The 26946-nt window shown below is 43.1% G+C and overlaps 1 protein-coding gene across 2 annotated transcripts in view; it reads left to right on the forward strand.

Annotated features, from left to right (window-relative positions):
* DGKH (diacylglycerol kinase eta) overlaps positions 1-26946 on the forward strand; it is a 363187-nt gene that overhangs the window by 111947 nt on the left and 224294 nt on the right. For both annotated transcript variants that reach the window (XM_077483186.1, XM_077483187.1), the window contains exon 3: positions 3601-3681. In XM_077483186.1, coding sequence (XP_077339312.1) covers positions 3601-3681 — 81 coding nt within the window. The remainder of the gene's footprint in view (positions 1-3600; positions 3682-26946) is intronic.

Raw genomic sequence — 26946 nt, forward strand, 5'->3', positions numbered from 1 at the left:
GCTGTTAGGGGTTAGGGTTAGTGGTTAGTGTTAGGATGAATGGTTAGGGTTAGGATTCTGGATATTTTAATAAGGCATTATAAAATATACTACCATATACAGCAGCAAAGAATTAAAATATATTAATCAATACATGTTTCACGATAAAAATATATTAAAAAATTGGCCAAATAAATTTAAAACAAATATAAAAAATCTAATTAACATAGATTTGCTTTTAAATAAAACAATTTGAAACTAGAAAAAATGAATAAAAACATATATTAAGATTAAAAAATAAATAATGAACTATTTTAATATTGTTTTATATTAGAAATAATGAAAACATGTTAAAAATTGCCACAAGAAAATTTTAGATATTTTAAAAAATTGGATAATTTGCTATAAATAGACTTTATGTTAAAAAAAATAAAGGACAGAGAAAAAAATTCATCTGTACATCTATAGATAAATATATTTTATAAATATATACACATACCTGATCGTTACCAACAGACGTTCCTCTGGTGACACACTGTTTCTCATATTTGGTGTCCACGAATGTCAGACCAGGTCGTACTTTTTCTAAGAGCAGATCAAATGTGACAATGGACATCCGGCTAAAATTAAAAAGCTTGTCAGTGTAGGTACGCAGCTGCACATACATGTTTGTGAAATATCCAATGGACATTCGCTGTCCCATCAACTGATGGGACCAGTATCGATGAGCTATGACTCTGGACCTCTCACGAAATTTGCGACGACGTTGCCGTCTCATTAAGAGCAACATCAGGAGCATTTCCTGACATATATTCAATATGGGATCCATTTCAAAATATATACCACAGAAAGAGAGGCAAATGCAAGTGTACAACTCCTCTCTATGCTGCTGCTGCTCACTCTGATCAAAATAGCAGAAATAGTTAAAAAAACATGCTTTGAGAGCTTGGGGAGGGTCTACATGATGTTATCTTTATAAACGCAAACGCGTCTAAATGCAGCATGCAAACGCGGCAAAACGCGAGGTTCTAAACGTGCGTTTCAGCCTTTTTTGAGCAGAGTTTTCACCTGCGTCTCATGTGCATGAGGCCTAAAGCAGCAGTGCTGGTGTGAATAATAGATTGGGTACAATGTATACCCTATAAAAAATGGCCACAATTAGAGGTAAATTATAAGTGGGTTATCTTTGAGCTAGACCAGTGCTTCTCAACTCCAGTCCTCAAGGCGCCCCAACAGGTCATGTTTTCAGGATTTCCCTCAGGAGAAACGGCTGTGGTAATTACTAAGGCAGTGAAACTGATCAAATCACCTGTGCAAAATAATAGAAATCCTGAAAACATGACCTGTTGGGGCGCCTTGAGGACTGGAGTTGAGAAACACTGAGCTAGACAGTCTGGCTGCAAAAGCAATAATAGAGGTGTGTCTAAGGATCTGGCCCCCATTACAGTGGAGACTTTCGCAACTTGGGATAACCTATACAAAAGGAACACAACTCTCAGGCACAAACTACTTCTTGTCAGGGAAGGAAAATAAGATGCATTTAAAGTGGACCTCCTTAGATTGCTTGAGATCAAAAGGCTTTCTGTATGGGAATGCCCTTTTCTCATTATTAGAACTACGAGGTAGGTATGGCTCCTCACCATGGGATGTCTGGAGATGGAGGCAACAGATTCTCTGCCCAAAACCTTTGTTCCATTTCTCATCCCATGGGAAAGACTTGTGGCCCAAGGGGGGCTAAATAGACATGGTATATCTAATATATACAGGATGTTGATGACCCCAATTGATCTTGAGACCTCATGTCTTTTGGTGAGCTGGGAACACCATTTCAGTCAATTCCTCCCAGAAGTTTTAAAACTTGGTTATAAATTACCGTATATACTCGAGTATAGGCCGACCCGAGTATAAGCCGAGGCCCCCAATTTACCCCCAAAAAACTGGAAAACTTATTGACTCGTGTATAAGCCGAGGGTGAGACATGGCTGTCCATCCCTGTGTGTCCGTCCATCCCTGTGTGTGTGTCCGTCCATCCATCCCTGTGTGTGTGTCCATCCATCCATCCATCCCTGTGTGTGTATCCATCCATCCATCCATCCCTGTGTGTGTGTGTGTGTGTGTGTGTGTATCCATCCATCCATCCCTGTGTGTGTGTGTGTGTGTGTGTGTATCCATCCATCCATCCATCCATCCCTGTGTGTGTGTGTGTGTGTGTGTGTGTGTGTATCCATCCATCCATCCATCCCTGTGTGTGTGTGTGTGTGTGTGTGTCCGTGCAGCCTTGTGTGTGTGTCCAGCCTACCTGTGTCCCAAGCCTCCGTCCCGAGCCGCCGTCGTCCCGAGCCTCCTCCGTCCCGTGCCGTGCCTCCTCCGTCCCGTGCCGTGCCTCCCCCGTGCCGTGCCTCCTCCGTCCCGTGTCTCCTCCGTCCCGTGCCGTGCCTCCTCCGTCCCGTGCCGATGGATCGCCGCTCTTCTCGGCGGCCATTCTACAATTCAAAATTCCGCCTCCGCCTGTGATAGGCGGAACACTCAATTTCCCAGCAGCCTGTGTTCCGCCTATCACAGACATCCTCTCATACTCGTCCGTAGTATGAGAATGAGCGGATGTCCGTGATAGGCGGAACACTGACTGCTGGGAAATTCAGTGTTCCGCCTATCACAGGCGGAGGCGGAGAAGGAGGCGCGGCTTTTGAAAATTAATGTCCGCCGTCTGTCTGCTCGATACGCTGATCGAGCAGTCAGACAGCGGCGACTCGAGTATAAGCCGAGGGGGCACTTTCAGCCTCAAAAAAGAGGCTGAAAATCTCGGCTTATACTCGAGTATATACGGTAGATGTATTCCACCTTAATTAAAATAAGGATAAAATAAATTAATTCTAAACTGCTAACTAAGCTGTACTATGTTCCATCAAAATTGCATAAGTTTAACCCAGATGTGTTATCATCCCTATGTTGGAGGAAGTGTGGGGGCTGGGGAACGCATACCCATATATTGTGGCACTGCCATTCTATTCGGTTATACTGGAAAAAAAAAATCTTAAATTTAATCAAGATTAGCAATTTTGAAGTTGGGCCCCTGGCATTGTCTGTTTCATACTACAGGTAACCAAGCTAACCAAGGAAGAAATATAGAACATAATTTTTCCATTTCTATTGAATGCAAAAATACTAATCCGGAAATATTGGAAATCAAAGAAAAATTTAACTATTAAGGCTTGATTTAGAGAAGTAGATAATACTATATTATTGGAGGATTTCATACACCTGCAAAATGATCCTTGTTCAAAATTTAAAAAAACTTAGCAAAGTTAGCTGGGAGTGGGGGGTTGGGGAGAGCTGGAGTTATACTTATTGTCCAAGCAGAATTTAATTATTGCCCATAGCAATGATATTGTTCTCTAGATAATTCTGCTACATTAGGAGAACAGCTCTTCCTTCAACACCTCTCTGCATGAGATAACAGATTACTTGTTAGTCAATTGAAAAAGTATAATGTAATAGAGAAATTTTTCCTTCATTGGTATATTGTACTTGTATATCGGTACAGGAAATTTTGCATTTCTTGCCTGATGATTAATCAAAAACACTTTTTTTTGTTTTGTTTTGTTTCTTGTCATTCCTTAGTCTCTCATATTTGATGAGGTTGACTTGTCAGATGCAAGCGTCGCTGAGTCAAGTACAAAAAATGTGAATAACAGCTTCACGGTAAGATATCCCTCTGGAAGCTTCACCACAAGTAGTTAAATACTGTAAAAGAAAATGCTTGCCAATTGTCTTATTTTGTATAACAATTTCATATAAGGCTCAGATATTGATTATGTCATCTGAAAAAGGCAGAGTAACATTTTTGTGGTGTCTGTGTCCTGGTTAATATCACAGTTATATTGAAATCGCATTGTATGCTGCTTTTTGAGTAGTTCTCTGCAGATTAGAGTGTTGTGTGTCCATGTTTATTTTTTAACAACTGATTACTACTTTCTGCAAAAGTGCAAGCAATTTAAATAAAAGGCACCAAAATGAGTATTTCTCCCAGGTGACTTCTCATCAGTTGATTTCTGCACGGTCTTCTCTGTGACACCATGATCTTGTGTCAAATATGTGTGAATTGCTCACAAGTGAGTGAGCAACGATGGAGTGTTATCTTGCTGGTTCAGCCACTGAGAGAACAATGACATTGGAGAAGGTAAATTGGCTTTACGCAATTCTATTACTGGCTACAGCTAATTAGTATGACATGGCCTTAAGATGTTTTCTGTTCAGTTTATAAACCAATATAACCAGTATAGCCTGCAAGGACATACCTTTTGCCTGCCTTCACTTACAAAATACCTAATGATTTGGTTTTCAATCGTGTGTCTATTTTTACAACATTTTATTCAGTACAATTACTGTCTTTTTTTTTTTTTTAGACTTTATCAGCACAGATGAATTGCACATGCTAGATTTTGCTATAATTTGCAAAATCAATACATCTAAAATAGATTCACAATACTTAATCAGTAGTAGTTTTTATATTTTATTTCTTCCTCCTTTTTATAATTATGCAATAACTGAGCATTAGGACTTGCTTAAAACTACGGTATATACATCACGGTAGACAAATACAATTTGCTTAAAACTACGGTATATACATCACGGTAGACAAATACAATTTGCTTAAAGTGGGACTTGACCCTTGACAACTTGATAAAAATGTTGTTAAGCAAGGAGCATACATTCCACATTAATAATTATGCTACCAAAATTAGTGTGATCATAATCAATAACACAATAAATCTTTAGGCTGTCAGCAGATCGGCCTCCACATTTTCGGCACAGTACCAAAAATTATAGAGCAACTTGGCATATGCATAGCACGGTTGAAACAGTGTATTACTGCATTTTAACCTTGCCAGTGCAGTTTTTGCAGTTTTAACAAAAAAAAAATAATAAAAAATTTTAGGCTTGAAGATTTAACTTTTTTTTTTTATGTCACACGATATTATCGCAAAGGTCTAGGAAATGCAAAATTTCTTTAAGAAACACACAAAAGTGAATTTAAGGGCAACAAAAACAAACTACCCAAATTTTTGGTAAAATATAAAAGATGAGGTTTCACGGAGTAAATAAATACCCAACAGTCAAACCTTAAATGTGTTTGCAACTGTGAAAGGAGAACAAAATTCAGTACCCTATATTTTCTATAGGCAACGCTCCAGAAGTCCCCTATAGGTCATCAGTTTAGTGTTACGGAGGAGGTCTTGTGATAGAATTATTGCTCTCACTCCGGCATGCGTAACAATATGTAACTTGTATCACAATCAAAGTTTTAAGCTGCCCCCAAAGCATGTGTCTACATTTGTATGTCCGTATATGTGGAGGGGGGGGGGCCTTCAAATTTTTCTTTTTCCTTTAACCAAATGCTGACCGGGCCATAGCCGAAAGACAGCTACAGCGTGGTCGTCTTATCCTGGGAGGGCATCCATGGACATCCCCCCAGAATCGCCTCACAGAGCAGGGTAAGGGGCCAGTGACAGCGGCCCTTTACTACGTGATCACTCCGTCCAATGATGGAGAGATCACTTGCCAACAAACCAGAGCAGCTCCTCCCCTCTCCTTACAGTGATCGGTACAGTGTGCAAGGAGAGGGGGGAGCCGGGTGCAGCAGTGCTGTGGGCTGTCTCTGGAGTTCCCACAGTGCTGATCTGTGTACATCCATGTAACATCCATCCATCCATCTATCCCTGGCTCATCCGTGCTCCATATGTGCCCATCCATGTTCGATCCATCCATCCCTGGCTCATCCTTGCTCCATCCGTGCCCATCTATACTGCATCCCTGGCTCTTCCCTGCTCCATCCATCCCTGGCTCTTCCCTGCTCCATCCATCCCTGGCTCTTTCCTGCTCCATCCATCCCTGGCTCTTCCCTGCTCCATCCATCCCTGGCTCTTCCCTGCTCCATCCATCCCTGGCTCTTCCCTGCTTCATCCATCCCTGGCTCTTCCCTGCTCCATCCATCCCTGGCTCTTCCCTGCTCCATCCATCCCTGGCTCTTCCCTGCTCCACCCATCCCTGGCTCTTCCCTGCTCCACCCATCCCTGGCTCTTCCCTGCTCCACCCATCCCTGGCTCTTCCCTGCTCCACCCATCCCTGGCTCTTCCCTGCTCCACCCATCCCTGGCTCTTCCCTGCTCCACCCATCCCTGGCTCTTCCCTGCTCCACCCATCCCTGGCTCTTCCCTGCTCCACCCATCCCTGGCTCTTCCCTGCTCCACCCATCCCTGGCTCTTCCCTGCTCCACCCATCCCTGGCTCTTCCCTGCTCCACCCATCCCTGGCTCTTCCCTGCTCCACCCATCCCTGGCTCTTCCCTGCTCCACCCATCCCTGGCTCTTCCCTGCTCCACCCATCCCTGGCTCTTCCCTGCTCCACCCATCCCTGGCTCTTCCCTGCTCCACCCATCCCTGGCTCTTCCCTGCTCCACCCATCCCTGGCTCTTCCCTGCTCCACCCATCCCTGGCTCTTCCCTGCTCCACCCATCCCTGGCTCTTCCCTGCTCCACCCATCCCTGGCTCTTCCCTGCTTCACCCATCCCTGGCTCTTCCGTGCTCAGTCTCACATGTGGTATCGTCATACTCAAGAGGAATAGCAGAATGTATTTTGGGGTGTATTTTTTGCTATTTACATGCTACGTGTTGGAAATATCTTTTAAATGGACAACTTTGTGTTAAAAAAAAAGCATTTTAATTTTCTTTCCACAAACTTGCAGAAAAAAAGACATGTTCAAAAGACTCATTATGCTTCATAGAATATATGTTGAGGTGTTTATTTTCCAAAGCGGGGTCATTTTGTGGACGTTTCAATTGTCCTGGTGTTCCAGGCCCTTCAAAAGTGTAAGAGGTAGTCCAAACATGTAATGTGTAATTTATATCCCTAGAACGCTTGATGGTGCTCCCTGCATGTTGGGCCTCTGTGTTATGTGGCCAGGCTGTGTAAAAGTCTCACATGTGGTATCGCTATACTCAGGAGGAGTAGTAGAATGTGTTTGGGGTGTACCTTGTGGTATGTATACTCTGTGTGAGAAATAACCTGTTAATATGACAATTTTGTGGGGAGGGGAAAAAATAAAAATAAAATCTTCATTTTGCAAATTGTGGAAAAAAAAATTACAACTTCAAAAAACTCACAATGCCTGTTTCTAAATACATTGGATTGTCTACTTTCTAAAAAGGGGGTCATTTGGGGGGTATTTGTACTGTCCTGGCTTGTTAGGGTCTCAAGAAATTATAGGCCTTCAATACATCAGGTGTTTGGTCAATTTTCAGTGATTGTCACCATAGCTTGTAGACTCTATAACTTTCACAAAGACCAAATAATATACACTGATTTGGGTTACTTTTACCAAAGAAATCTAGCAGTATAAATTTTGGCCAAAATTTATGAAGAAAAAGTACTATTGTGCAAACTTTTATAACAGAACCTCTAAAAAAAAGGGTTTTAACCAACCCAATTTTCAGCTTTCAATGACAATTACTCAGTCAGGCAACTTTGAACCAAATTTTTTGTCTTTTTTTATTTATTTTTTTTTTTTTACACAAATAGAGCTTTCTTTTGTTGGTATTTGATCACTACTGAGTTTTTTTATAAATGGAAAAAAAGACCAAAGATGTTGTAGTTTAGGGAAAAATGCTTTTTTTTATTTTTTTTTTTAACTACAACATCTTTGGTCTTTTTTTCATTTATAAAAAAACTCAGTAGTGATCAAATACCACCAAAAGAAAGCTCTATTTGTGTAAAAAAAGAGTGGCTGCTCCGACTTCACCATAGAAAAATGCCCAATTTACCAGATTAAAAAGGAGGCTTCTCCCCACAGCTCGCCTGTTTTTGTGTTTCCTCTGGCAAGGGAAAACCTAGTAGGAGTCAGGTCTCTGAGGTGCTGTCCTGAGAGGCCAGGCATACTCCTCCTTTTTTTTTTTTTTTTGCCTCCACACCGCATCAGAGGATGGCTGGTAAGTGGGCTTCTTATCCCTCTTCAGCTCAGGCAGAGCTCGTACTGCCTAGGTGGCAGCAGCCGTCCGCTGGTTTATTTTCCCCGCCTGGTTGGCGCTACAGGCAAACTGCCATCTTTTGGGTGGCAGAGTGGAGACTTGGCTGGACGAAGTGAGGTATCTGACAAGGGGCTATGCCGTGGAGCAGGCACGTGGCGTTACTACGCCAGAAATAGTGCAGGGGGAGGAGCAGATCTGGTGCCTATGTTCCAGTCTGGCGCAGTGGCACTGTTTAAGTCAGGAACCTCTGTTCCAAGCCACATACAACACCACGATGGAGTCGGTGGCGAAAGCAACTGGGACAGGCACCAGCAAGGCCCAGGTAAGGGGTATCCGCCCCATATACTGTTAAGCCTTTCTGTTTCTGTTCCCCCTGGTGGCTGGGCTCTGTCTGGGCACATGGAGTTCGGTGTTTAACTACCTGTGGCGAGCCTATTAGGAGACAGGTTTGACTCACTGGGATATTTTTTTGTCTTTTTGGCAGGCTAGGAGCTCTGATTCAGTGGTTAAAAAGAAGTGTCCCTCATGTAAATCAAAGTTACCTGGGAGATGGAAGAAGGCTTTGTGTCAAACATGCATTGACTTCCTAGTTAAGGAAGAAGCTTCTTCTGCATGCAGCGATTTAATCACTTCAGTTAAGAAAGAGCTAGATGCAACCATCTAGTCTTTCCACTCTTCTCTCACTCCATCGCTGAGTCAGCTGGCAACTTCAGGATCCTCTCAAGGCTTGCAATTAATCCTGGTGGTGGAGGCTGAGGTCGGTCTTCCTACCCAAGGGGAGCACTCACCCTCTTACTCCAAAGAAGACTTGGAGGAGGAAGGGGCAGAAGATGTGCCTTTCAAAATACAAACTGCCCTTAGAACAAGTAGACGGTCTGTTGAAAACAGTTTATGCCACATTGGGTTTAGGTGAAGAGAAAAAAGTATGATAGCTGCATGACCAAATGTACGCAGGGCTTGGTGAAACAAAATTTTCACTTTCCCAGTGCATTCGGTAATCTCTGAAGCCATCAAGAGAATGGATAGAACCAGAGAGAAAGCAATCTTTCCCAAGAGGGCACTTTGGAATAAGGTTTCTAAACTAGATGCAGCCTTTTCCCAAGTGTCCAGGTCAATTGACCTGGCGTTCAAGGACATGGGGCTACTAAAAGACCCCATTGATAAAAGGATGGCTCAGCAGCTTAAGAAGGCTTGGCAATCCATCATGGGCAATCTCAAACCTGCTATGGCTACTACTTGCGTTTATGGAAACATGGAATACTGGCTAAACCAGCTAAAAACCCACATTATAGCGGATTCACCCAAGCAAGATGACTTTCTCGACCCTGTCAGCAGCTGTAGTTTACATTGCTGATGCATCCACAGAATCAATTAGGATGTCAGCAAGATCCACGGCCTTAATTGACACAGTCAGGAGAGCCCCATGGCTGAAGACCTGGCCAGGGGATGCAGTATCTAAAAATTAAACTGTGTGATCCCAGATGAGGTGTTCGGGGAAAGAGGAACAGCACCTTTTTACCCTGCACTTAGCACTTAGGATTGTTTGGATTGTTTGTTGTTCTCCTATGTGCATTAGTTTGATAATGTCATATCTCTCTATACTCTAAGTCTCACTGTATGACATTCTGCCTAACTTTTCCTTTTTATGTTTTTTTTTTTTGTTTTTTTTCGTTTTGTGAAAATTTTCAAATAAAAACTTTGGGGGAAAAAAAAGTAAACTGTGGATTTGTGTTTATGGGAGATCTTTTGTTCGGTCCTGATCTAGATTCTGTGCTAGATATGACAGCTGAAAAAAAACTTTTTCCCCATTAAGAAGAAAAAGCAGCCGGTTAAAGTGGCTTTTTCAACCTCAAACTCAGGAACCAGGCAGTAAGCCACAAGAGAAGATAAGGAGTTGGTCGGTACAGAGGGGCAAAAGCGGAGGGAATGTCCTTTTCCATCCTCCTGCACCAGCCAATAAAATGCAATGACTTTTCATTGCTGGTGGGAGGAAGGCTTTGGGAATTCCTTCCGCACTGGGTAAGCATGACAGGAAACCAATATATATTATAGACATGCTGGCCCAGGGATACAAAATATAGCTTTCGGATAAACCTCCAGAAACATACTTTGTAACAAACCTGCCAAGGGACACAACAAAAGCCTTAGCTATGAAGAACCTGCTAAAGGATCTGATGCAACAGGGGGTTGTGATTCAGGTATCTCCGAAGGAGCATGATCAGGGTTTTATTCCCACATTTTTATGTAAAAAAAAAAAAAAAAGTCAGTAAACTTTGGTCTCAACTTAAAACCGTTAAATAGGTCATTCCTGTACAGGAGATTTTGCATGAACTCCATCTTTATGGTCAGAAATCCATTAGCCAGGGAATGCTTCATGACATCAATGGACCTAAGAGATGCATATCTGTTCCGAAAGCCCCTCGGTCCCAAAGATTCCTCAGGCTGACAATAAATATGATGAATGAGGTGCTGCACCTACAATTCAGGGCCTCCTCTTGGGGCTTTCATCTGCCCCACAATGTTATACTAAAATAATGTCCAAAGCCTTCGCCCCTCTCCATCTTCAGGGGATTGCAGCAATCCAATATCTGGATGACCTCCTCTTCTTTGCCCCTTGCAGAGAAAAATTACAAGAAGACTTGGGTGAGGCCTGCAGTCACTTGGAAACCTTGGGCTGGATCGTGAACCTAAAAAGAAAAATCTAACTTCAATCCAGCTCAGCAGGTTCAGTTTCTAAGTTATAAGATTCGGTAGAACAAAAATCTTTCTTCCAGAAGAAAAAATTGAGGTCAAGAATGTAGCAGCCATGCTACAAACCAGGAGGTATCAATCAGAAAGGTTGTGTCAGCACTGGGAACCTTAACCTCGACAATACCAGCCATTCATTGGGCAAGGCTCCGTTTCAGGCCCCTCCAGAGTTTTCTCTTAAAAGTTTGGGATCACAGCCCAGAAACCTTAGACAGAAAAGTAAAGCTCCCCACCAGGGTCAAGAGGACCTATGGTCTTTCCCAACCGAAAGAAGGGTGATGACAGATGCCAGCCGTTGGGGATTGGGGGCAAACTGGGATCAAAATATATAGCACAAGAGATTTGGTCTCGAACCGAAGCGGGAAGGTCCTCAAACTGGAGGTAGTTAAAAGCAGTTACCTTAGCATTGGCTGCCTTCTCTCCAAACCTCCAGGGGTCCCATGTGCAGATTCTTTCAGACAATGCCACTGCCGTGGCATACCTGAGCAATGGAAATCCCAGAGTTGACAGAGAATCATTTACTCTCCCTGTCAGCAGTGCATATCAAGTGCACACTAAACGTAGTGATCACCTCAATGTGGGGGTGTCCACAAGTGGACCTTTTTTGCATCAGAGAATAACACCCGGCTCCCTCAATTTTTTTTCTCTACACTGAGACATCGGTTCGCTAGGGATGGAGGCCTTGGCACATCCCTGGAACTCTTAACTGGGCTTTGCCCCCCCCCCCCCCCCCTCCAGCTAATTCCACTAGTATTAAGGAAAATACAAAAGGAGAGTCTGTAATCCTGATTACTTTGTTTTTGGCCAAAAAGAGCCTGGTACTCCACCATTCTACAAATGACGGTCAAACCATTCTGGCAGCTTCCTCTGACAGAATTTACTTCAAGGCCCAGTATACCACCCGGATATAGCCAGATTAAGCCTCACCGCCTGGTATCTGAGGAGCAGCTGCTAAGGATCAAAGGTTTGTCAGAACCTCTTGTATCCATTTTACTCTAGTAGGAAGAAGATCATTAGAGATGTTTACACTAAAGTTTGGCATGTCTACAACACTTGGTGTCATTCACCAAACCAAACTGTGGAATATATTGTCAGTTTTGGAATTACTACAAAGTGGCGCAGACAAGTCTGGCAATTAGCACTCTTAAAGTGCAAGTGGCTTCCATGAGGGTATACCTAAAAAGACCAATTTCTTCAGTTTCTTTTGGTTACAAGATTTTTTAAGGCACTTGCTAGGTCCAGGCCAGCTCCTACTAAACATTTTCCTAAGTGGGACCTGTCAGTAGTTTGCAATGGTTCAAAAAGGTTTCTTTTGTGAAGGCTTGCAAGACTATTTCGTTAAGGGATTTAACATTCCAAACAGTGTTTTTAGTTGTGGTTACAACCGCAAGAAGAATCAGTGAACTACATGCTCTGTCAGTAAAATAACTTTTTTGTTTACCCAGATAGGATTATACTAAAAACAGATCCAGGGTTTTTTCCTAAAGTAGCATCAGTTCTTGCCAGATTGCAGGAAATCATCTTGCCAACTTTTTGTTCTAACCCTTTAGGGAAAAAGGAGAATTTATTCCATAACTTGGATGTGAGAAGAATTCTATTGCATTACCTGGAAGTAACAAGGGACTTCAGGTCTTCTGACACTTTTCCTGGCAGCAAAAAGGGCAGCCAAGCATCAAAGGGATCAGTTGCTAGATGGCTAAAATCAGCTGTTTCGGAAGCTTATTCCCAGTTGGGTTTGTCTCCCCCGCTGGGAATACGAGCACACTACTAGAGCTCTGACCACTACACCGTCAGAAAAAGCTGGTGCCATCCCAGATCAAATTTGTAAGGTGGCTATTTGGTCATGCTGCCCAACCTCTGTCCATAATTAGACTGTATCTTCTGTCAGCCGGTGATCAGGCATTTGGCAGAAAGATCCTGCAGGCTGTTGTCCCTCCCTAGTGGATAAGCCTCTTTTATCCTCTCAGGTGCTGTCCTGAAAGACGTTTTAGGGAAAATTCAAGTTAGACTTACCGATAATTTGTTTTCCAGGAGTCTTTCAGGACAGCAACAACCTACCCTTTATTTTTTTGTGTATGCTGTGACTAACCATATTCTGATTGTGTCCCAACTTTGGCCTGAGGTACTCTGCTACAACTGATAAGCCGTGGGGAGAAGCCTCCTTTTTAATCTGGTGGATTGGGTGTTTCTTATGGTGAAGTGAGAGGAGCCACGATCTCAGGTGCTGTCCTGAAAGACTCCTAGAAAACAAGTTACCGGTATGTCTAACTTGAATTTTTTTTTTTTTTTACTTCCTGGCTATGCTAGTGGTTGAAAGTGACAGGTGGCCCGGAAGTGATGTCATAAACGTTGCTTTCCAGGTCACAGCGAGAAGGGGGGAAGAGTAGACATGTGTTCCATAAATGTATGTATGTATATATATATCCCAATTACCAGTGGGGCTATTTTGAAACTAGAACGCAGGCCGCACTTGGCCCGCAGCCCTGACTTTAAACATGCCTGGGGTACAGTGTTGCATGACCGTGTAATTGTCATTCAAAGTGTGAGAGTGTGAAAAGTTGACCTGGGCAGGATAGGGGTAAAAGTGCCCAGTAGGCAACTGGTTAATGTTTTACATAGCTAAACATGCAAAAGGGGCCAGCCCAAAGTAATCTAGCATGACTTCATTTTCTGACTAAAGTTGCACTTTAACCTTTTTGAACTCGCTCATTAAACATTCATAGTGTTGGATGAAAAAGTAAGTGAACTAAATAAATAAAAGCCAATTGGAGTCTGTAGTTTTGCACACCTGAAGTCCAACAATTTAATGAGTTTGTAGGTGTCGGTTAGTTCTACTTGACACTCAAAACATTTTAAGATTGTCTGTGACAGAACACCACAGAGAAAGCCTCTGCCCTATATTGCTCTATGCCCAACGTCTGGCAAAGAGCACCTTGGCAACCTGCAGTACTACTAGGAAAATGTTTTGTGGACTGATGAAACAAAAGTTGAAATGTTTTTGTAGAAATACTCAGAGTTTTGTATGTCAAAGCACAGCTTACCAACATCAAAACGTCATCCCAATAGTGAAGTATGGTGGCGGGAACATTATGATTGGAGCTTACTTCACCGCATTAGGGCAGGAACACTTGCTTTAAACAAGGGGAAAATATATTCCCAAGTTTGCCAAAACATCCTATAGGATAATGTCAGGGTGGCTGTCTATCTGAAGTTTAGTAAAAGTTAGGTGATGCAGCAAGACGGTGACTCTCAAAGTAATTCCTTCACAGACTGGCATCAGAAAAAGATAATGCACCTTTTGGAGTGGCCCAGTCAGAGCCCAGACCTTAACACCATAGAGATGCTGTGGAATGTTCTCAAAAGAGCCATTCACACCAGACAATCTACAAATGAGTCTGAGCTGAAGCAGTTTTGTAAAGCGAAATGATCAAAGAATCCTCTTGACCAGTGTGCAGATCTGATCCAGAGCTACCAAGAGTGCTTGCTTGAAGTCATGGCTGCCAGAGCAGGCTCCGCCAGCTATTAACACCAAGAGGTTCGCTTCTTTTTTTCCTCAGCACCTTGAATGCTCAATGGGTGTGTTCAATAAAAACATGAGAAATTAGAATTGTATGTTATCAGCTTAAAAGAGAATAAAAAAAAAATGATGCTGCATCTGCTCCCCCCACCCCTTGCCTCTATGGTGAGAAATGAATGTGACCAGACATAGTGAATGCAGGCTCCTGCGTTTAGTAAAGCTTTAAGTAAAAATATTTTTTTTTCTTTTTCTGATTTGTAAAAAATGAAAGTTACACGTAAGCACATAATCCCCACAAAGAAAAATAAATTGAGGCCCACTCCCACATATACAAGTACAAATGTAAACTCATACTCAGGGATGCCTATGCCTGAAAATGTTGATTGCTATACACATGTTACATATCACTGCGCACACCGGAATGAGAGCAATAATACTAGCACCAGACCTCCTTCGTAACACAAATTAGCTTTGTTAAAAAAAAACTGGCTCCTAACTATTTTAGCTGGCTCCTAGATTCTAAGCTAATTTGGCAAGCCCTGATTTAGCTGCAAGGTGAAATAGGGACGACTTGCCGGTCCAATAAAAAAAAAAAAAACTTTATTCGAGAAAAGTGGTCATTGATTGTCTACAGTCTACACTTTTTCCAGGCATGTGAATGCAGTGTCTGCTAATCATTCTTCAGTCTATTGTACTTTAATTAAACCGATGACTGCAATATTCTTACTTTTAAAGTATTTTTTTCTAAGTTAATTTACTGTCTTGTTATTTAGAATGCCTGTCTGTTGGCTTGCATTCCATGGCATTCAGACATTTGCTTTTCTTTCTAATATGAAGGAGCAGGTAATATCTTGCTTAATAAATAGGCAATGCTAAGCTTAATAATATACATGCTGAAGTTTTAATCTGTTTATATTTTACATTCCCTGGTCCCTCTTCCAGCCTCCACTCCTAACATGTTAAAGTGGTTGTAAACCCTCCCCCACAACTTTGTCCCATGTAAATCTGCATAAAAAAAACCCCAATGAACACTGCTTGTAGATATCTCCTTACTTGCTTAGTATTGTTGTAATTCTTGTTGTTCTGTAGAATGCAGTCACTGAGCATGCCCAGATCTCCCCTGATTTACAGCACACTCTATGTGCTTATCTATGTGTTATCAGGACTTCCTACATCACAACCCTGAACTCTGCTAATCATTCAGAGCTTCCTCCTACACACCGTGACCTCACATACAGTCTAAACTTGGCCATTACTGCAGTCTTATCAGCTTATCTGACATTAGACATTGGCACAAGTAAATACGATGAAATAAACAAGTAAGCTATGAACAGGGAAGGAGGGTTGCCATAGAAATGTTGGATTGAGAAGGAGGCTTGGTTAACAGTATAGGAAGTGCTCAATGTAAGATACACTCCACTGTGGACTCAGAAAACAATACTTAAGATGGCGCTGCCTAATCCCTGGAAACACGTTTTTAAAAGTTTCTTTAAACGGTAAGTAATATGCGATTTGGGCTGGATTACAGTGGCTATAGTCTGATAATTATTATAATGGACTAAATGAAAATAAGCATCTGAGTGGGAGAGTTTACTTCCTCTTTAATAAATAAAATGTTCTGTTTTCATAACATACCCAGTTTTGATATTTCTGGGTCTCAGTGCTTCTCTATGCAATGCAGGCTGGTGGATGGGCCAGCAAGGTGCTGTACATAGCCCCCTGAAAATTTTACAGTACCCTGCCTCCGTACTCCTCTCATGAGCCCTCAGCCCCGATGCAAGTAGTGGACTGGCTATTGGGTGGATTTGTGCCAATATCAAAATGTCTTGATCAGTGGATGTCAGTCTAGCGTTCCAGGGGGTGTATGAAGACCTACACTTGACACTGAGCATCCATAATTGAAAGATCTGAAACACTCAGTGTAAAGGGCAGGCCAGGCTGGGGAAGAAGCCGCTAAATGATGCTGGACATTTTCCAGACAGGAAATAAGGTGGCCTATACTGATTTTCTGCAACTTCTAATGCAGATGGTTAGAATCTCAGAGTGTGCAGACATTTGGAGTAAACTATTTCAGTACAGACGAGGAGACTTTACAACTCTGCAAGACTGAATGGAAGGCTGGAGTTCATGCTGTAATAGTGATGCTTAGAGTATAATTTTCCAATGATAATTTTCAATTATTCATATGACACATCAGCCCAGAACCTTTTTAAATAATCTCTGCATCATCTCCGCTGCTGTCAACAAATGACATTACTATTGTACAGCAGGTTTTATACACCTCAATAAAACATGTAAGTATTGTCTTGAAATTTGACAGCGTGATCCTGTACAGTTCTGTGCATGGTTTACATTTCAATGCCAACTTCAAATAAAACATGTCCGTACTATCACAGCTAGAACCCTATTTGGGCTGATAATTCTTACAGAGCTATAAAAATGATTGTAACTGCACTTCATTATGTTATTATCATCGCTACTACAGCCTATCGTGTTTCCAAGAAAAGTGAGTTTAAAGTAGAGATACTGGTACTGGCAAATAGCTGACTGTTGTGTTATTGTAATTTATAGTAAAACCATGGTAACTGTTTTTAAAGTGTATGGCTAGCCCAAACTTCTTTTTTTTAAATAAGATTTAGATATAGCAGGGAAGAGTCAACAATTTGTGTCCTGCTCCCCCCTCCCTTTTTTTTTATTTTTATATATTTTTCTTTTTTTTTGGCCTTTATAACATTATAATTGAGACAGAGATGGGGGAAACTGAACAATTTTTGAGTTGTCACCAGAAATAGAGGTGAGTGGGAAAATGTGGTCCTCTCGCTTCCGTTTTCATCTCCTCAACAGGACAAAGACAAAAAAATTAAACTGACATACTTTAAACATTCCATACTCTTTCTCTCTCTCTCTATATATATATATATATATATATATATATATATATATATATATATATATATATATATGTATGACACTAGTTGGTTATTTTTATGTACATAATGAGTAACCTGCATTGCTACTTTTCAATAACACTTTTGTTGAGTTTTGGTTGATTTTGTGTATAAATTGACCTCTGTACATATTGTGACATTTTATTGTGTTTACTGTTAGAGAGTAGGTCAGTAAGTTTAAAGGGGTTGTAAAGTCAAAGTTTTTTTTTTTTATCTTAAAGCGGGGTTCCACCCTAAAGTGGAACTTCCGCTGATCGGAACCCCCCCCCCTCCGGTGTCACAATTGGCACCTTTCAGGGGGGAGGGGGTGGAGATACCTGTCAAAGACAGGTATTTACACCCACTTCCGGGCATAGACTCCCCGTGGGAGTCTACGCCATTTCCTTTCCTGCCGCGCTGTCTGCTGGGACACACACCGGTCTCAGAGACAGCGCGGACAATTCCTATTGCGCTGCGCGACTCACGCATGCGCAGTAGGGAACCGGGAAGTGAAGCCGATTCGCTTCACTTCCTGATTCCCTCACCTAGAATGGTGGCCGCAGAAGCCGAGAGCCGAGTGATCGATCGGCCTCGGCTGCCGGCATCGCTGGAACCCGGGACAGTTGAGTGTCCATTTATTAAAAGTCAGCAGCTGTAGTATTTATAGCTGCTGGCTTTTAATATTTTTTTTTGTAGGTGGAATCCCTCTTTAATGGGGGCACTTGGCAGGAAGAAGGGGCCAGGAACACCAGCCAGGGACCCAAGAAGAGGAGGATCTGGGCTGCTCTGTGCGAAACCACTTCCGGGCAGCTAAGTGTAACAAGTTTGTTACTTTAAGGCTCGGCGACACGACTTCAGGATGACTTTGTGAGGCAACTTGGAGACGACTTGAACACGACTTAGACACGACCTGGGGCGACTTACATAAGTCGCCGCGCATCGCGTCCCTGGCATTGCGGCCGAAGAGAGCGTCGAGTCAACATCTCCAGGAGAAGAAGAAGAAGAAGAACGGAAGGCGGCGACGGCGACAGAAGACCGGGCCACCGCCTGTAAAAGCTATAAGAAGGCGTGGTTGCCCGGCAGAAGAACCGAAGAGGGGGACAAGACCCCCGAAGTCGGAAGAAGAGGGCGGCAGCAAGGAAGAAAGCCGGGCTCCTCCGCTAGCAAAAGAGCTAGAAGAAGATAGCGGAAGGAGTCCGATGAGAAGACCCCTGAAGACGGAAGACCCCCGGAGCTGTGCAATAAACTATTTTATCTTGTGTGTTGTGTTTTTTTTTTGTACTTTGTTTTACAGGTGAATGGTACCCCATACTCATTCACATAGGGTGGGGGGCCGGTATCCGGGGGCCCCTTTATTAAAGGGGGCTCCCGGATTCCGATAAGCCCCCCCGCCCGCAGACCCCGACAACCAACGGCCAGGGTTGTCGGGAAGAGGCCCTTGTCCTCATCAACATGGAGACAAGGCACCCCCCATGTTGAAGGCACGCGGCCTGGTACGGCTCAGGAGGGGGCGCCCGCTTGTCCCCACCCCCTTTCCTGGCCGGCCGGGTAGCGTGCTCGGATAAGGGTCTGGTATGGATCTGGGGGGACCCCCACGCCGTTTTTTCCCCTTGGAATCCATACCAGACCTAAGGGCCTGGTATGCTCTCGGAGGGGGAACCCACGCCAAATTTTTTTCATAAATTTGCAGTGGAGTTCCCCCTTCAGAGCTAATAATTCTGTCAAAGTCGCCTCTGTATATACAGAGATCCGACTTGGAGGCGACCTCCATTGAAATCAATGGGTACAAGTCGCCTACAAGTCGGATTGAAGTAGTACAGGAACTTCTTTTGAAGTCGGAGCGACTTCAGTAGCGTGCATTAAGACGGCTCTCATTCACTTACATTGATTTTTAAATGTTGTCCAACCTGAGGCGACTAGGGGTGACCTGAAGTCACTCCTGTGTGAACCGAGCCTTATAGAAAAAAAAAATACTTTACTATCCCTTGAAGGATCAAATCCAGGCTGTCCAGAAAGTAGTGCAGCTGGTTCTCAAGTTTATTCCACACAGTTAAAGCGGATCTCCCGGCTCCTTCTGAAATAAGTCAGCAACCACAAAACACTGTAGTTGCTGACTTTTAATATTAGGACATTTACCTGTCCACAAATCCTGCAGTGTTTTTTTTTTTTTTTCAATCAGATGGGTGCTGCTGCCACCATCTTCTCAGATGAGGGAAGCCAGCAGTGAAGACTGTGGCTTGACAGACAGATCCCTACTGCGCATTCGCAAAGTGTTTTGTGAATGGCCCAGCAGCAGGGCGAGGGGGGGGGGGCAGAACTTTGAGTTCTCCACGGCAAAGTCAGCCAGAAGCGGGAGCGGGTACCTGTCAAAACCTGAATTTTCTGTATATGACCAGTGGGACAGTCTGATCGTTGTTGCACTTTATCTGGATCCGTTGTGCTGCTCACCGAACCCATCGCGCGCGCGTGTGCGTATATAATATAATAATTTTGTTGTTTTGTTATCATGTGTCTGTACATATTCTTTTAAATCATTACTAGACCCAGGACCCTGCATTCACTATATCTGGTCTTCCACAGAACATGGAAATGCAATTAATTTAGTAACTCTAAACTGCTAAATACCTTTTCTCATCACCAGAATAACACAGCCCTGTGACTATCAGTTTCTAGTAAAGCTTGTAGGAGTTTTCATTCTCCCTGATCCTCTGTCTGGATAGTGTTAATTGGCCCTGTGCTGATCACATGCACCCTCCCAAGGAAAAAAAAAAAGCTTTAGTAATACACACCAGAGTGAGCATGTGCAGCCTGTCCCCCTGGCTCTGTAACTATCAAGTTATTTTTTGGAGACTGAAAAAGAAGAGAATCATAGACCGGATCAAACAGCCTTCATACACCTTGCAGAGTATTAACCCCTTAGGTTCCACAGTGAGTATAACGAGCATGTTTTACGGCTTATACAGACTTATTTTACTGTTCTGGGTTTAGTAACACTTTTTTAACTTTTGGTTTCACTTTTTAAACTCTGCCGCACTGTAATCTCACAATATTTTACGAGACCAGACAGCCCACCCACTGATAAAATGATCTCTGCGGTTTTCAGAGGAAAACATTTTCCTCTGTTCTCCCTCTGAAAACAGAAGTTATTGGATTCCTAAGCAGGTTGCAGAGGAGATCATTTTCCCCCAAGAACTGCTGAGAACTGAACTGAGAGAAAACATCTCGTTTTAATGAACGTACACCTTAGAGATTTGGGGAGAGATAAGTAAATACTAGAGATATATGTGCTTATTTCATGACTGGGTTTACATTAGTCATTTGTAAGACCTCATCTGGAATATGCAGTTCAGTTTTGGGCACCAGTTCACAAAAACGATATTGAGGAACTGGAGAAAGTGCAAAGAAGAGCAACCAAACTAATAAGAGGCATGGAGGAGCTCAGCTATGAGGAAAGTTTAGAGGAACTGAATGTATTCACTCTTGAGAAAATTAGATTAATGGGGGGATATGATCACCATGTATAAATATATAAGGGATATAGTGAACTTGGTGTTGCGTTATTCACTTTACGGTCAACACTGAGAACAAGGGGGCACTCTTTACGTCTAGAGAAAAAGATTTCATCTCCAAATACGGAAAGGTTTCTTCACAGTAAGAGCTGTGAAAATGTGGAATAAACTCCCTCCAGAGGTGGTTCTGTCCAGCTCAATAGATTTCTTTTAAGAAAGGCCTGGATACTTTACTAAATGTACATAATATAACTGGGTACTAACATTTATAGGTAAAGTTGATTTCAGGGAAAACCCGATTGCCTCTCTGGGTTCAGGAAGGAATTTTTTCCCCTGCTGTAGCAAATTGGATCATGCTTTTCTGGGTTTTTTTCGCCTTCTTCTGGATCAACTGGGTATATGGGATTGTATGATATTTTTATTTTTTATGGTTGCACTAGATGGACTTGTCTTTTTTCAAGCTATGTAACCACTTTAAGTTGGCTATACACACAATTTTTTTTTCCATTCAACCTGAGTGCAACATCAACAGATTCTGCCATCCACGTATACAGTGTGGCTTGAAAATTTCGCACTGTGGCAGGCTGTCAGTTGTTCAAATGGACTGCATCTAATTGGATAAGGTTGCTGTTCCGCCAACAATTTTCTACCCACCTCCTCCAACTTTTGAAAGTGAGTTTTGGCCAGTTCATCAGGAGCTGGCCTGAAATTTATACAGTGTATGGTTAACTACGTTAAAGAAGAACTTTGTTAAAACAGCTTACGAATACTTAGCAATCAACAAGTTTTAAGACAGCCATTTGCTCAGAACAAATGTAAAGTACAACATAGAGTACAGGGTGCTATGGTCAGGACTGAGTAACAGGGCCGTACATTGCTGGTCAGTTAAAAAAATAAAAATAAAAAAAATACTCTTGGTGTCAGTGCATACAAAAAAGCCTTATTATTAGTCCCCGTAGGAACAAAAATGACCTTATCACCTGTGTGGTCATTGGTAGCAAAAACACACTCTGTTGTTGGTGTCAGTGGTAGCAAAAAATCCTGTGTTGAAGTTAGTGGGAGCATGAATAAGCACTATTTTCAGTGGGAGCAATGTAAAAAAAACATTGGTTTCAATGGGAGCAGCAATGGTGTTTAGTGGCGTTGTGGCGCTGGATGCTGAAAATGCATATGCAAGCAGTCGGCTAAGAGCCCAGTTATAAAGTAATGGTATGGCTATACCACTGCTTAAAAAAGTTGGTAGTGTTTTTGTTTTTTGTTTTGTCTTTTGTTAATTTCTATAATTTTTATGATGAAAATTTCAGTAAAAATATATAAAGATAAAAAAGTTGGTTATATTAATGAATACGCATGGGTTAGTGACTGATTGTTTTTGAATTAGAGCGATTTCAAACCCATTAGAGCAGTGCAAATGTGCTCTAATGTGTCAGATCTTTTGATGTCTAAATGTTCACGCATTTTTGATATATTTTTTGCATATTACGTTGGGCCAGCTCGGCATGATGTAAGCATACATATCTGATGAGGGCTGTTGGGTGTGCTGTATCTTGGAAGAAGTGAAGATAAGGGGTGATGAAGTAAGAATTCCTGCCTCATTCAATCAGAGACTGCCTTGTATTCAAAAAAATTACAGGGAATTCTACGAATGGTACAGGTGAACCCCTTTGGTAAAAGAGACATTGCAGTAAGGTAAAAAGCTTTTGGCTTTAGAACCACTTTAAGTTAGACTAATAAAATATGTAACAAAAAAATAAAAGAAGCAACAGAAAAACTAGTGTGGTGTTCTGTTTTTATTTTCGTTGATTTACAGCCTTCCTGGCCAGGGCACTTTTTGTGATTTTGCACTGCATCGCTTTAACTGACAATTGCGGTGGTGGCTGAACAACTGGGCATTCCCTGGGAGGTCTATTTGGGGGTCCCTCACCTCCCTCTCTTTACTCTCTGTCTCTATCTTCCCCCCCTCCCTGTGGGGGATGCTGCATGAGGCTGCTGAGTGGTATGTGTGTCATGTGCAGGGGCCCTCACCTGGGGGGCACTGCTCTGGCTGTGCCCTGATGTGTGTTTTTCTCTCCCTGGGAGGGTGCTATTGGCTGTGCCTTTCAATTGCTGCAGCGATGTTCACAGCCATTTCTCTGTCACTGTCCCTCGTGATATTCAGTGTTCGGCGGCCTTCTTAGTTGAGGGCAAGGAGCAGCATGCTTTCCTGTAGCTCGGTGGCCATTTTACCTGTTTATGTACTTTATACTGGACGCTCGGCGGCCAATTTCTTAGAGCCTGAACACGTCGTGGATCAGTTTCCATGCCATAGACAGCAGCTCTGAATAGCACAGTGTGATCGCCTATGCACCTGGGAGCTGACAAGAGACACAGGCACTACTAGCTGGACAGGGCAGAACCAGTCAGGGTGGTGAGTCCTGCGAGAGAGCCCCTCAGCCAGCAGCAGTTAGGAGGGTGGGAGCAGCACTGTCATAAGTCTTCAACAGGTGGCAGACAGGGTAGGTTCAGCATGGCTTCATGACAGCATGGCTGGTGTTTCTTCCCCCAAAATCCAGGAAATTGCAACCAGTTCGGCTGCAGACTGTGCAGTGCCTCTGGACGCTTTGTCGGCGCGCGTCCAGAGGCACTGGACGAAATGAGAGCGATCAGGCTATGCCTCTCCACATGGTCGATAAGATTTCGAGGGCGTCTGATCAGGATCCAGTCAGACAACGCCAGGGCAGTGGCATACGTCAATCACCAGGGCGGAACAAGAAGCTCAGCCGCCGCACGGTAGGTCGCTCACATCCTTCAGTGGGCAGAGCGACATGTACCAGCCCTGTCGGCCATTTACATCCCGGGAGTGGAGAACTGGCAGGCGGATTACCCAAGTCACCAGATGCTGGACCCAGGAGAATGGGCGTTGCATCTGGAGGTATTCAGGCTACTGTGCCTGAGGTGGGGCACACCATACATGGATCTTCTGGCCTCCCGTCTCAATCGGAAGGTGCAAAGATTCATGTCCAGGACAAAAGATCCGTGGGCAGACGCGCTGGTGGCTCTGTGGGATCTGTACCAGCTGATTTATGCCTTTCCTCCGCTAAAACTGTTGCTATGTCTGCTCCGCAGAGTGGAGGCCGAAGGGATTCCAGTAATACTGATTGCCCCAGATTGGCCTCAGCATCCCTGGTATGCATACCTAGTGCACCTGGTGGCGGACGCCCCTTGGCGACTGGAGTTACAAGAAAACTACTGTCTCAAGGTCCGATTCTCCATCCTGCTTTACACTCGCTGGGTTTAATGGCATGGCTATTGAGAGCGTTGAGGAACCGGGGTCTTTCGGACTCTGTGATCCTAACTATGCTGAGAGCACGGAAATCGTACCTGGAAGGCCTACATCTCCATGTGTGAGGAGAAAGGATGTCGTCCTCGCTCCTTTTCTATACCCAGGATCCTGCTGTTTCTACAGCACTGAGTAGACCAGAAATTGGCTTTAAGCACCATTAAGGGACAAATTTCAGCTTTGGCTGTCTTTTTTTTTTTTCAGCGACCCCTGGCATCTCACTCTCTAGTGAGCACTTTTGTTCAAGGGGTCCGACATGTAGTTCCTCCGGTGCGGCCACCATTACCTCCGTGGGACCTGAACTTGGTGTTGGCGCTTCAGAAACCGCCATTTGAAAATATCAGAGAGATTCCCCTGTTGACTCTTTCCCAGGAAGTGGTCTTTCTAGTGGCCATCACATTGGCCAGGAGTGTTTCGGAAATGGCGGCCTTGTCTTGCAAGTCGCCCTATCTGGTTATCCACAGGGATAAGGTGGTGTTGCGGACACAACCACCTTTTCTGCCGAAGGTGGTTTTGGTGTTCCACATCAATGAAGACATTGTGCTATCATCTCTGTGTCCTAAGCTGACACATCCTAAGAAGGTGGCCCTTCATGCCCTGGACGTGGTTCGGGCTCTGAGGGTGTACTTGTCTGCCACTGCTCCCTTTCGGAAGTCAAACTCCTTGTTTGTTTCAGTGGCTGGTCCGAAAAAAGGCATGGCGATTTCGTCGGCCACCATTTCCAGATGGATCAGACAGATTGTAGTACAGGCCTATGCTTTGAAGGGGCAGGTGCCCCCCTTTCTGGTCACACCCCACTCCACAAGAGCAATCGGAACGTCTTTGGCCTTACGACATCAAGCGTCTGTCACTCAAGTGTGTAAAGCGGTGACTTGGTCGTCTGTTCACACCTTTACAAAGTTCTACAAAGTAGATGTCCGTGCATCGGCTGATGCCTGTTTTGGCCGCAAAGTTTTGTAGGCGGCTGTATAGTTGCAATTGCACATACAATTTTTTTCTTTTTTTCCTGTTTTTTTTTTTTCTTTTTTTTCCGGGTAAAAACGCAGTACCTTTTACGTTAATGCACTGTTGAATTTGTTACCGCAGTTTGGAGGAGCTTTGTCAGTCGGTGAATATAAGAGAAAATAGGATTTTTTTTGTACTCACCGTAAAATCCTTTTCTCTGGAATTCACCGACTGACACAGCACCCGCCCCTCCTATTTTTTCCTTATGTTATACTGCTTGTTGCCGTATTGAAGCTGCATGGCAGGCTGGGGGCTTGTTACCTAAGGGACCACCCCTTGGGTGGAACTAAAAGTTCTGTGTTTCTTCATAAAATGTTATGCCTAGTCCTCTCCTAAAGGTGGCATAACAACCCAATGGCTAAGAGAGGAGCTGTGTCAGTCGGTAAATTACAGAGAAAAGGATTTTACGGCGAAAAACAAAAAATCCTATTTTTTTTGGCATGTCTTCTGTAAGAAGGGTATCATGATTGGCGGCTCGCTTTTGTAAAGAGCCATATTTAATTATTCACAAGTATAGAGTAGTATTGCGTCCTCATCCTAACTTTCTACTGAAGGCAGTGGCCGGTTTTCATTTAAACCAGAATATTGTTCTACCTTCTTTTTTTCCAGAACCCGGTTCTAGGGAAGGAGAGTCGCTATATTCTCTTGATGTGGTGAGAGCAATCAAAGTCTACTTGAAGGTGACTGCTCAGATTTGAAAAATTTATGTTTTGTTTGTGTTGCCTGAAGGTCCTAAGAAAGAACAGGCAGATCAAAATCTATTATTTTGAAGTGGATTCGACAAGTAATTGTTCAAGCTTATCATTTGAAGGGGAAGATTCCACCCTTTCAAATCAAAGTGCACTCCACCAGGGCTGTTAGTGCTTCATGGACAGTGCATCACCAAGCCTCAATGGCTCAAATCTGCAAGGCCACAACTTGGTCTTCAGTTCATACATTTACCCGATTCTATCAGGTGGATGTAAAAAGGAATGAGGATATCGCCTTTGGGCACAGTGTGCTGCAGGCAGCAGTATAAATCCTCTAGTCTCATGGTGTCCTACGATGGCTGTGTGTCCCATGATGTACGATAAGGAAAATAGGATTTTTTTTTATAACGGCTTACCTGTAAAATCCTTTTCTTGGAGTACATCACGACACACAGGGAAGAAAAGTCGCTATATTGTCTTGATGTGGTGAGAGCAGTGAAAATCTATTTAACCACTTAAGGACCAGGCCTCTCTTTCAGACTTGGTGTTTACATGTTTAAAACCGTTTTTTTGCTAGAAAATTACTTAGAACCCCCAAACATTTTATATTGTTTTTTTTTCTAACACCCTAGAGAATAAAATGGCGGTCATTGAAATACTTTTTTTCACACCGTATTTGCGCAGCGGTCTTACAAGCGCACTTTTTTTGGGAAATATTCACTTTTTTGAATAAAAAAATAAGACAACAGTAAAATTAGCCCAATTTTTTTTTATATTGTGAAAGATAATGGTACGCCGAGTAAATTGATACCCAACATGTCACGCTTCAAAATTGCGCCCGCTCGTGGAATGACGTCAAACTTTTAGCCTCAAAAATCTCCATAAGCGACACTTAAAAAAATTCTACAGGTTGCATTTTTTGCGTTACAGAGGAGGTCTAGGGCTAGAATTATTGCTCTTGCTCTACCGATCGCGGCGATACCTCACATGTGTGGTTTGACCACCGTTTTCATATGCGGGCGCTACTCACGTATGCGCTCGCTTCTGTGCGCAAGCTCGTCGTGACGGGGTGTTTTTAAAAAAACTTTTTTTTTTTTTTTTTCTTATTCAATTGATTTTATTTATTTTTACACTGTTTAAAAAAAAAAAAATGGATCACTTTTATTCCTTATAACAAGGAATGTAAACATCCCTTGTAATAGAAAAAAGCATGACAGGTCCTCTTAAATAT

Source organism: Lithobates pipiens, unplaced genomic scaffold (genome assembly GCF_037356315.1).
Source record: "Lithobates pipiens isolate NorthernLeopardFrog02 unplaced genomic scaffold, aLitPip1_a1.2 Scaffold_16, whole genome shotgun sequence".
Lineage (NCBI taxonomy): Eukaryota > Metazoa > Chordata > Amphibia > Anura > Ranidae > Lithobates > Lithobates pipiens.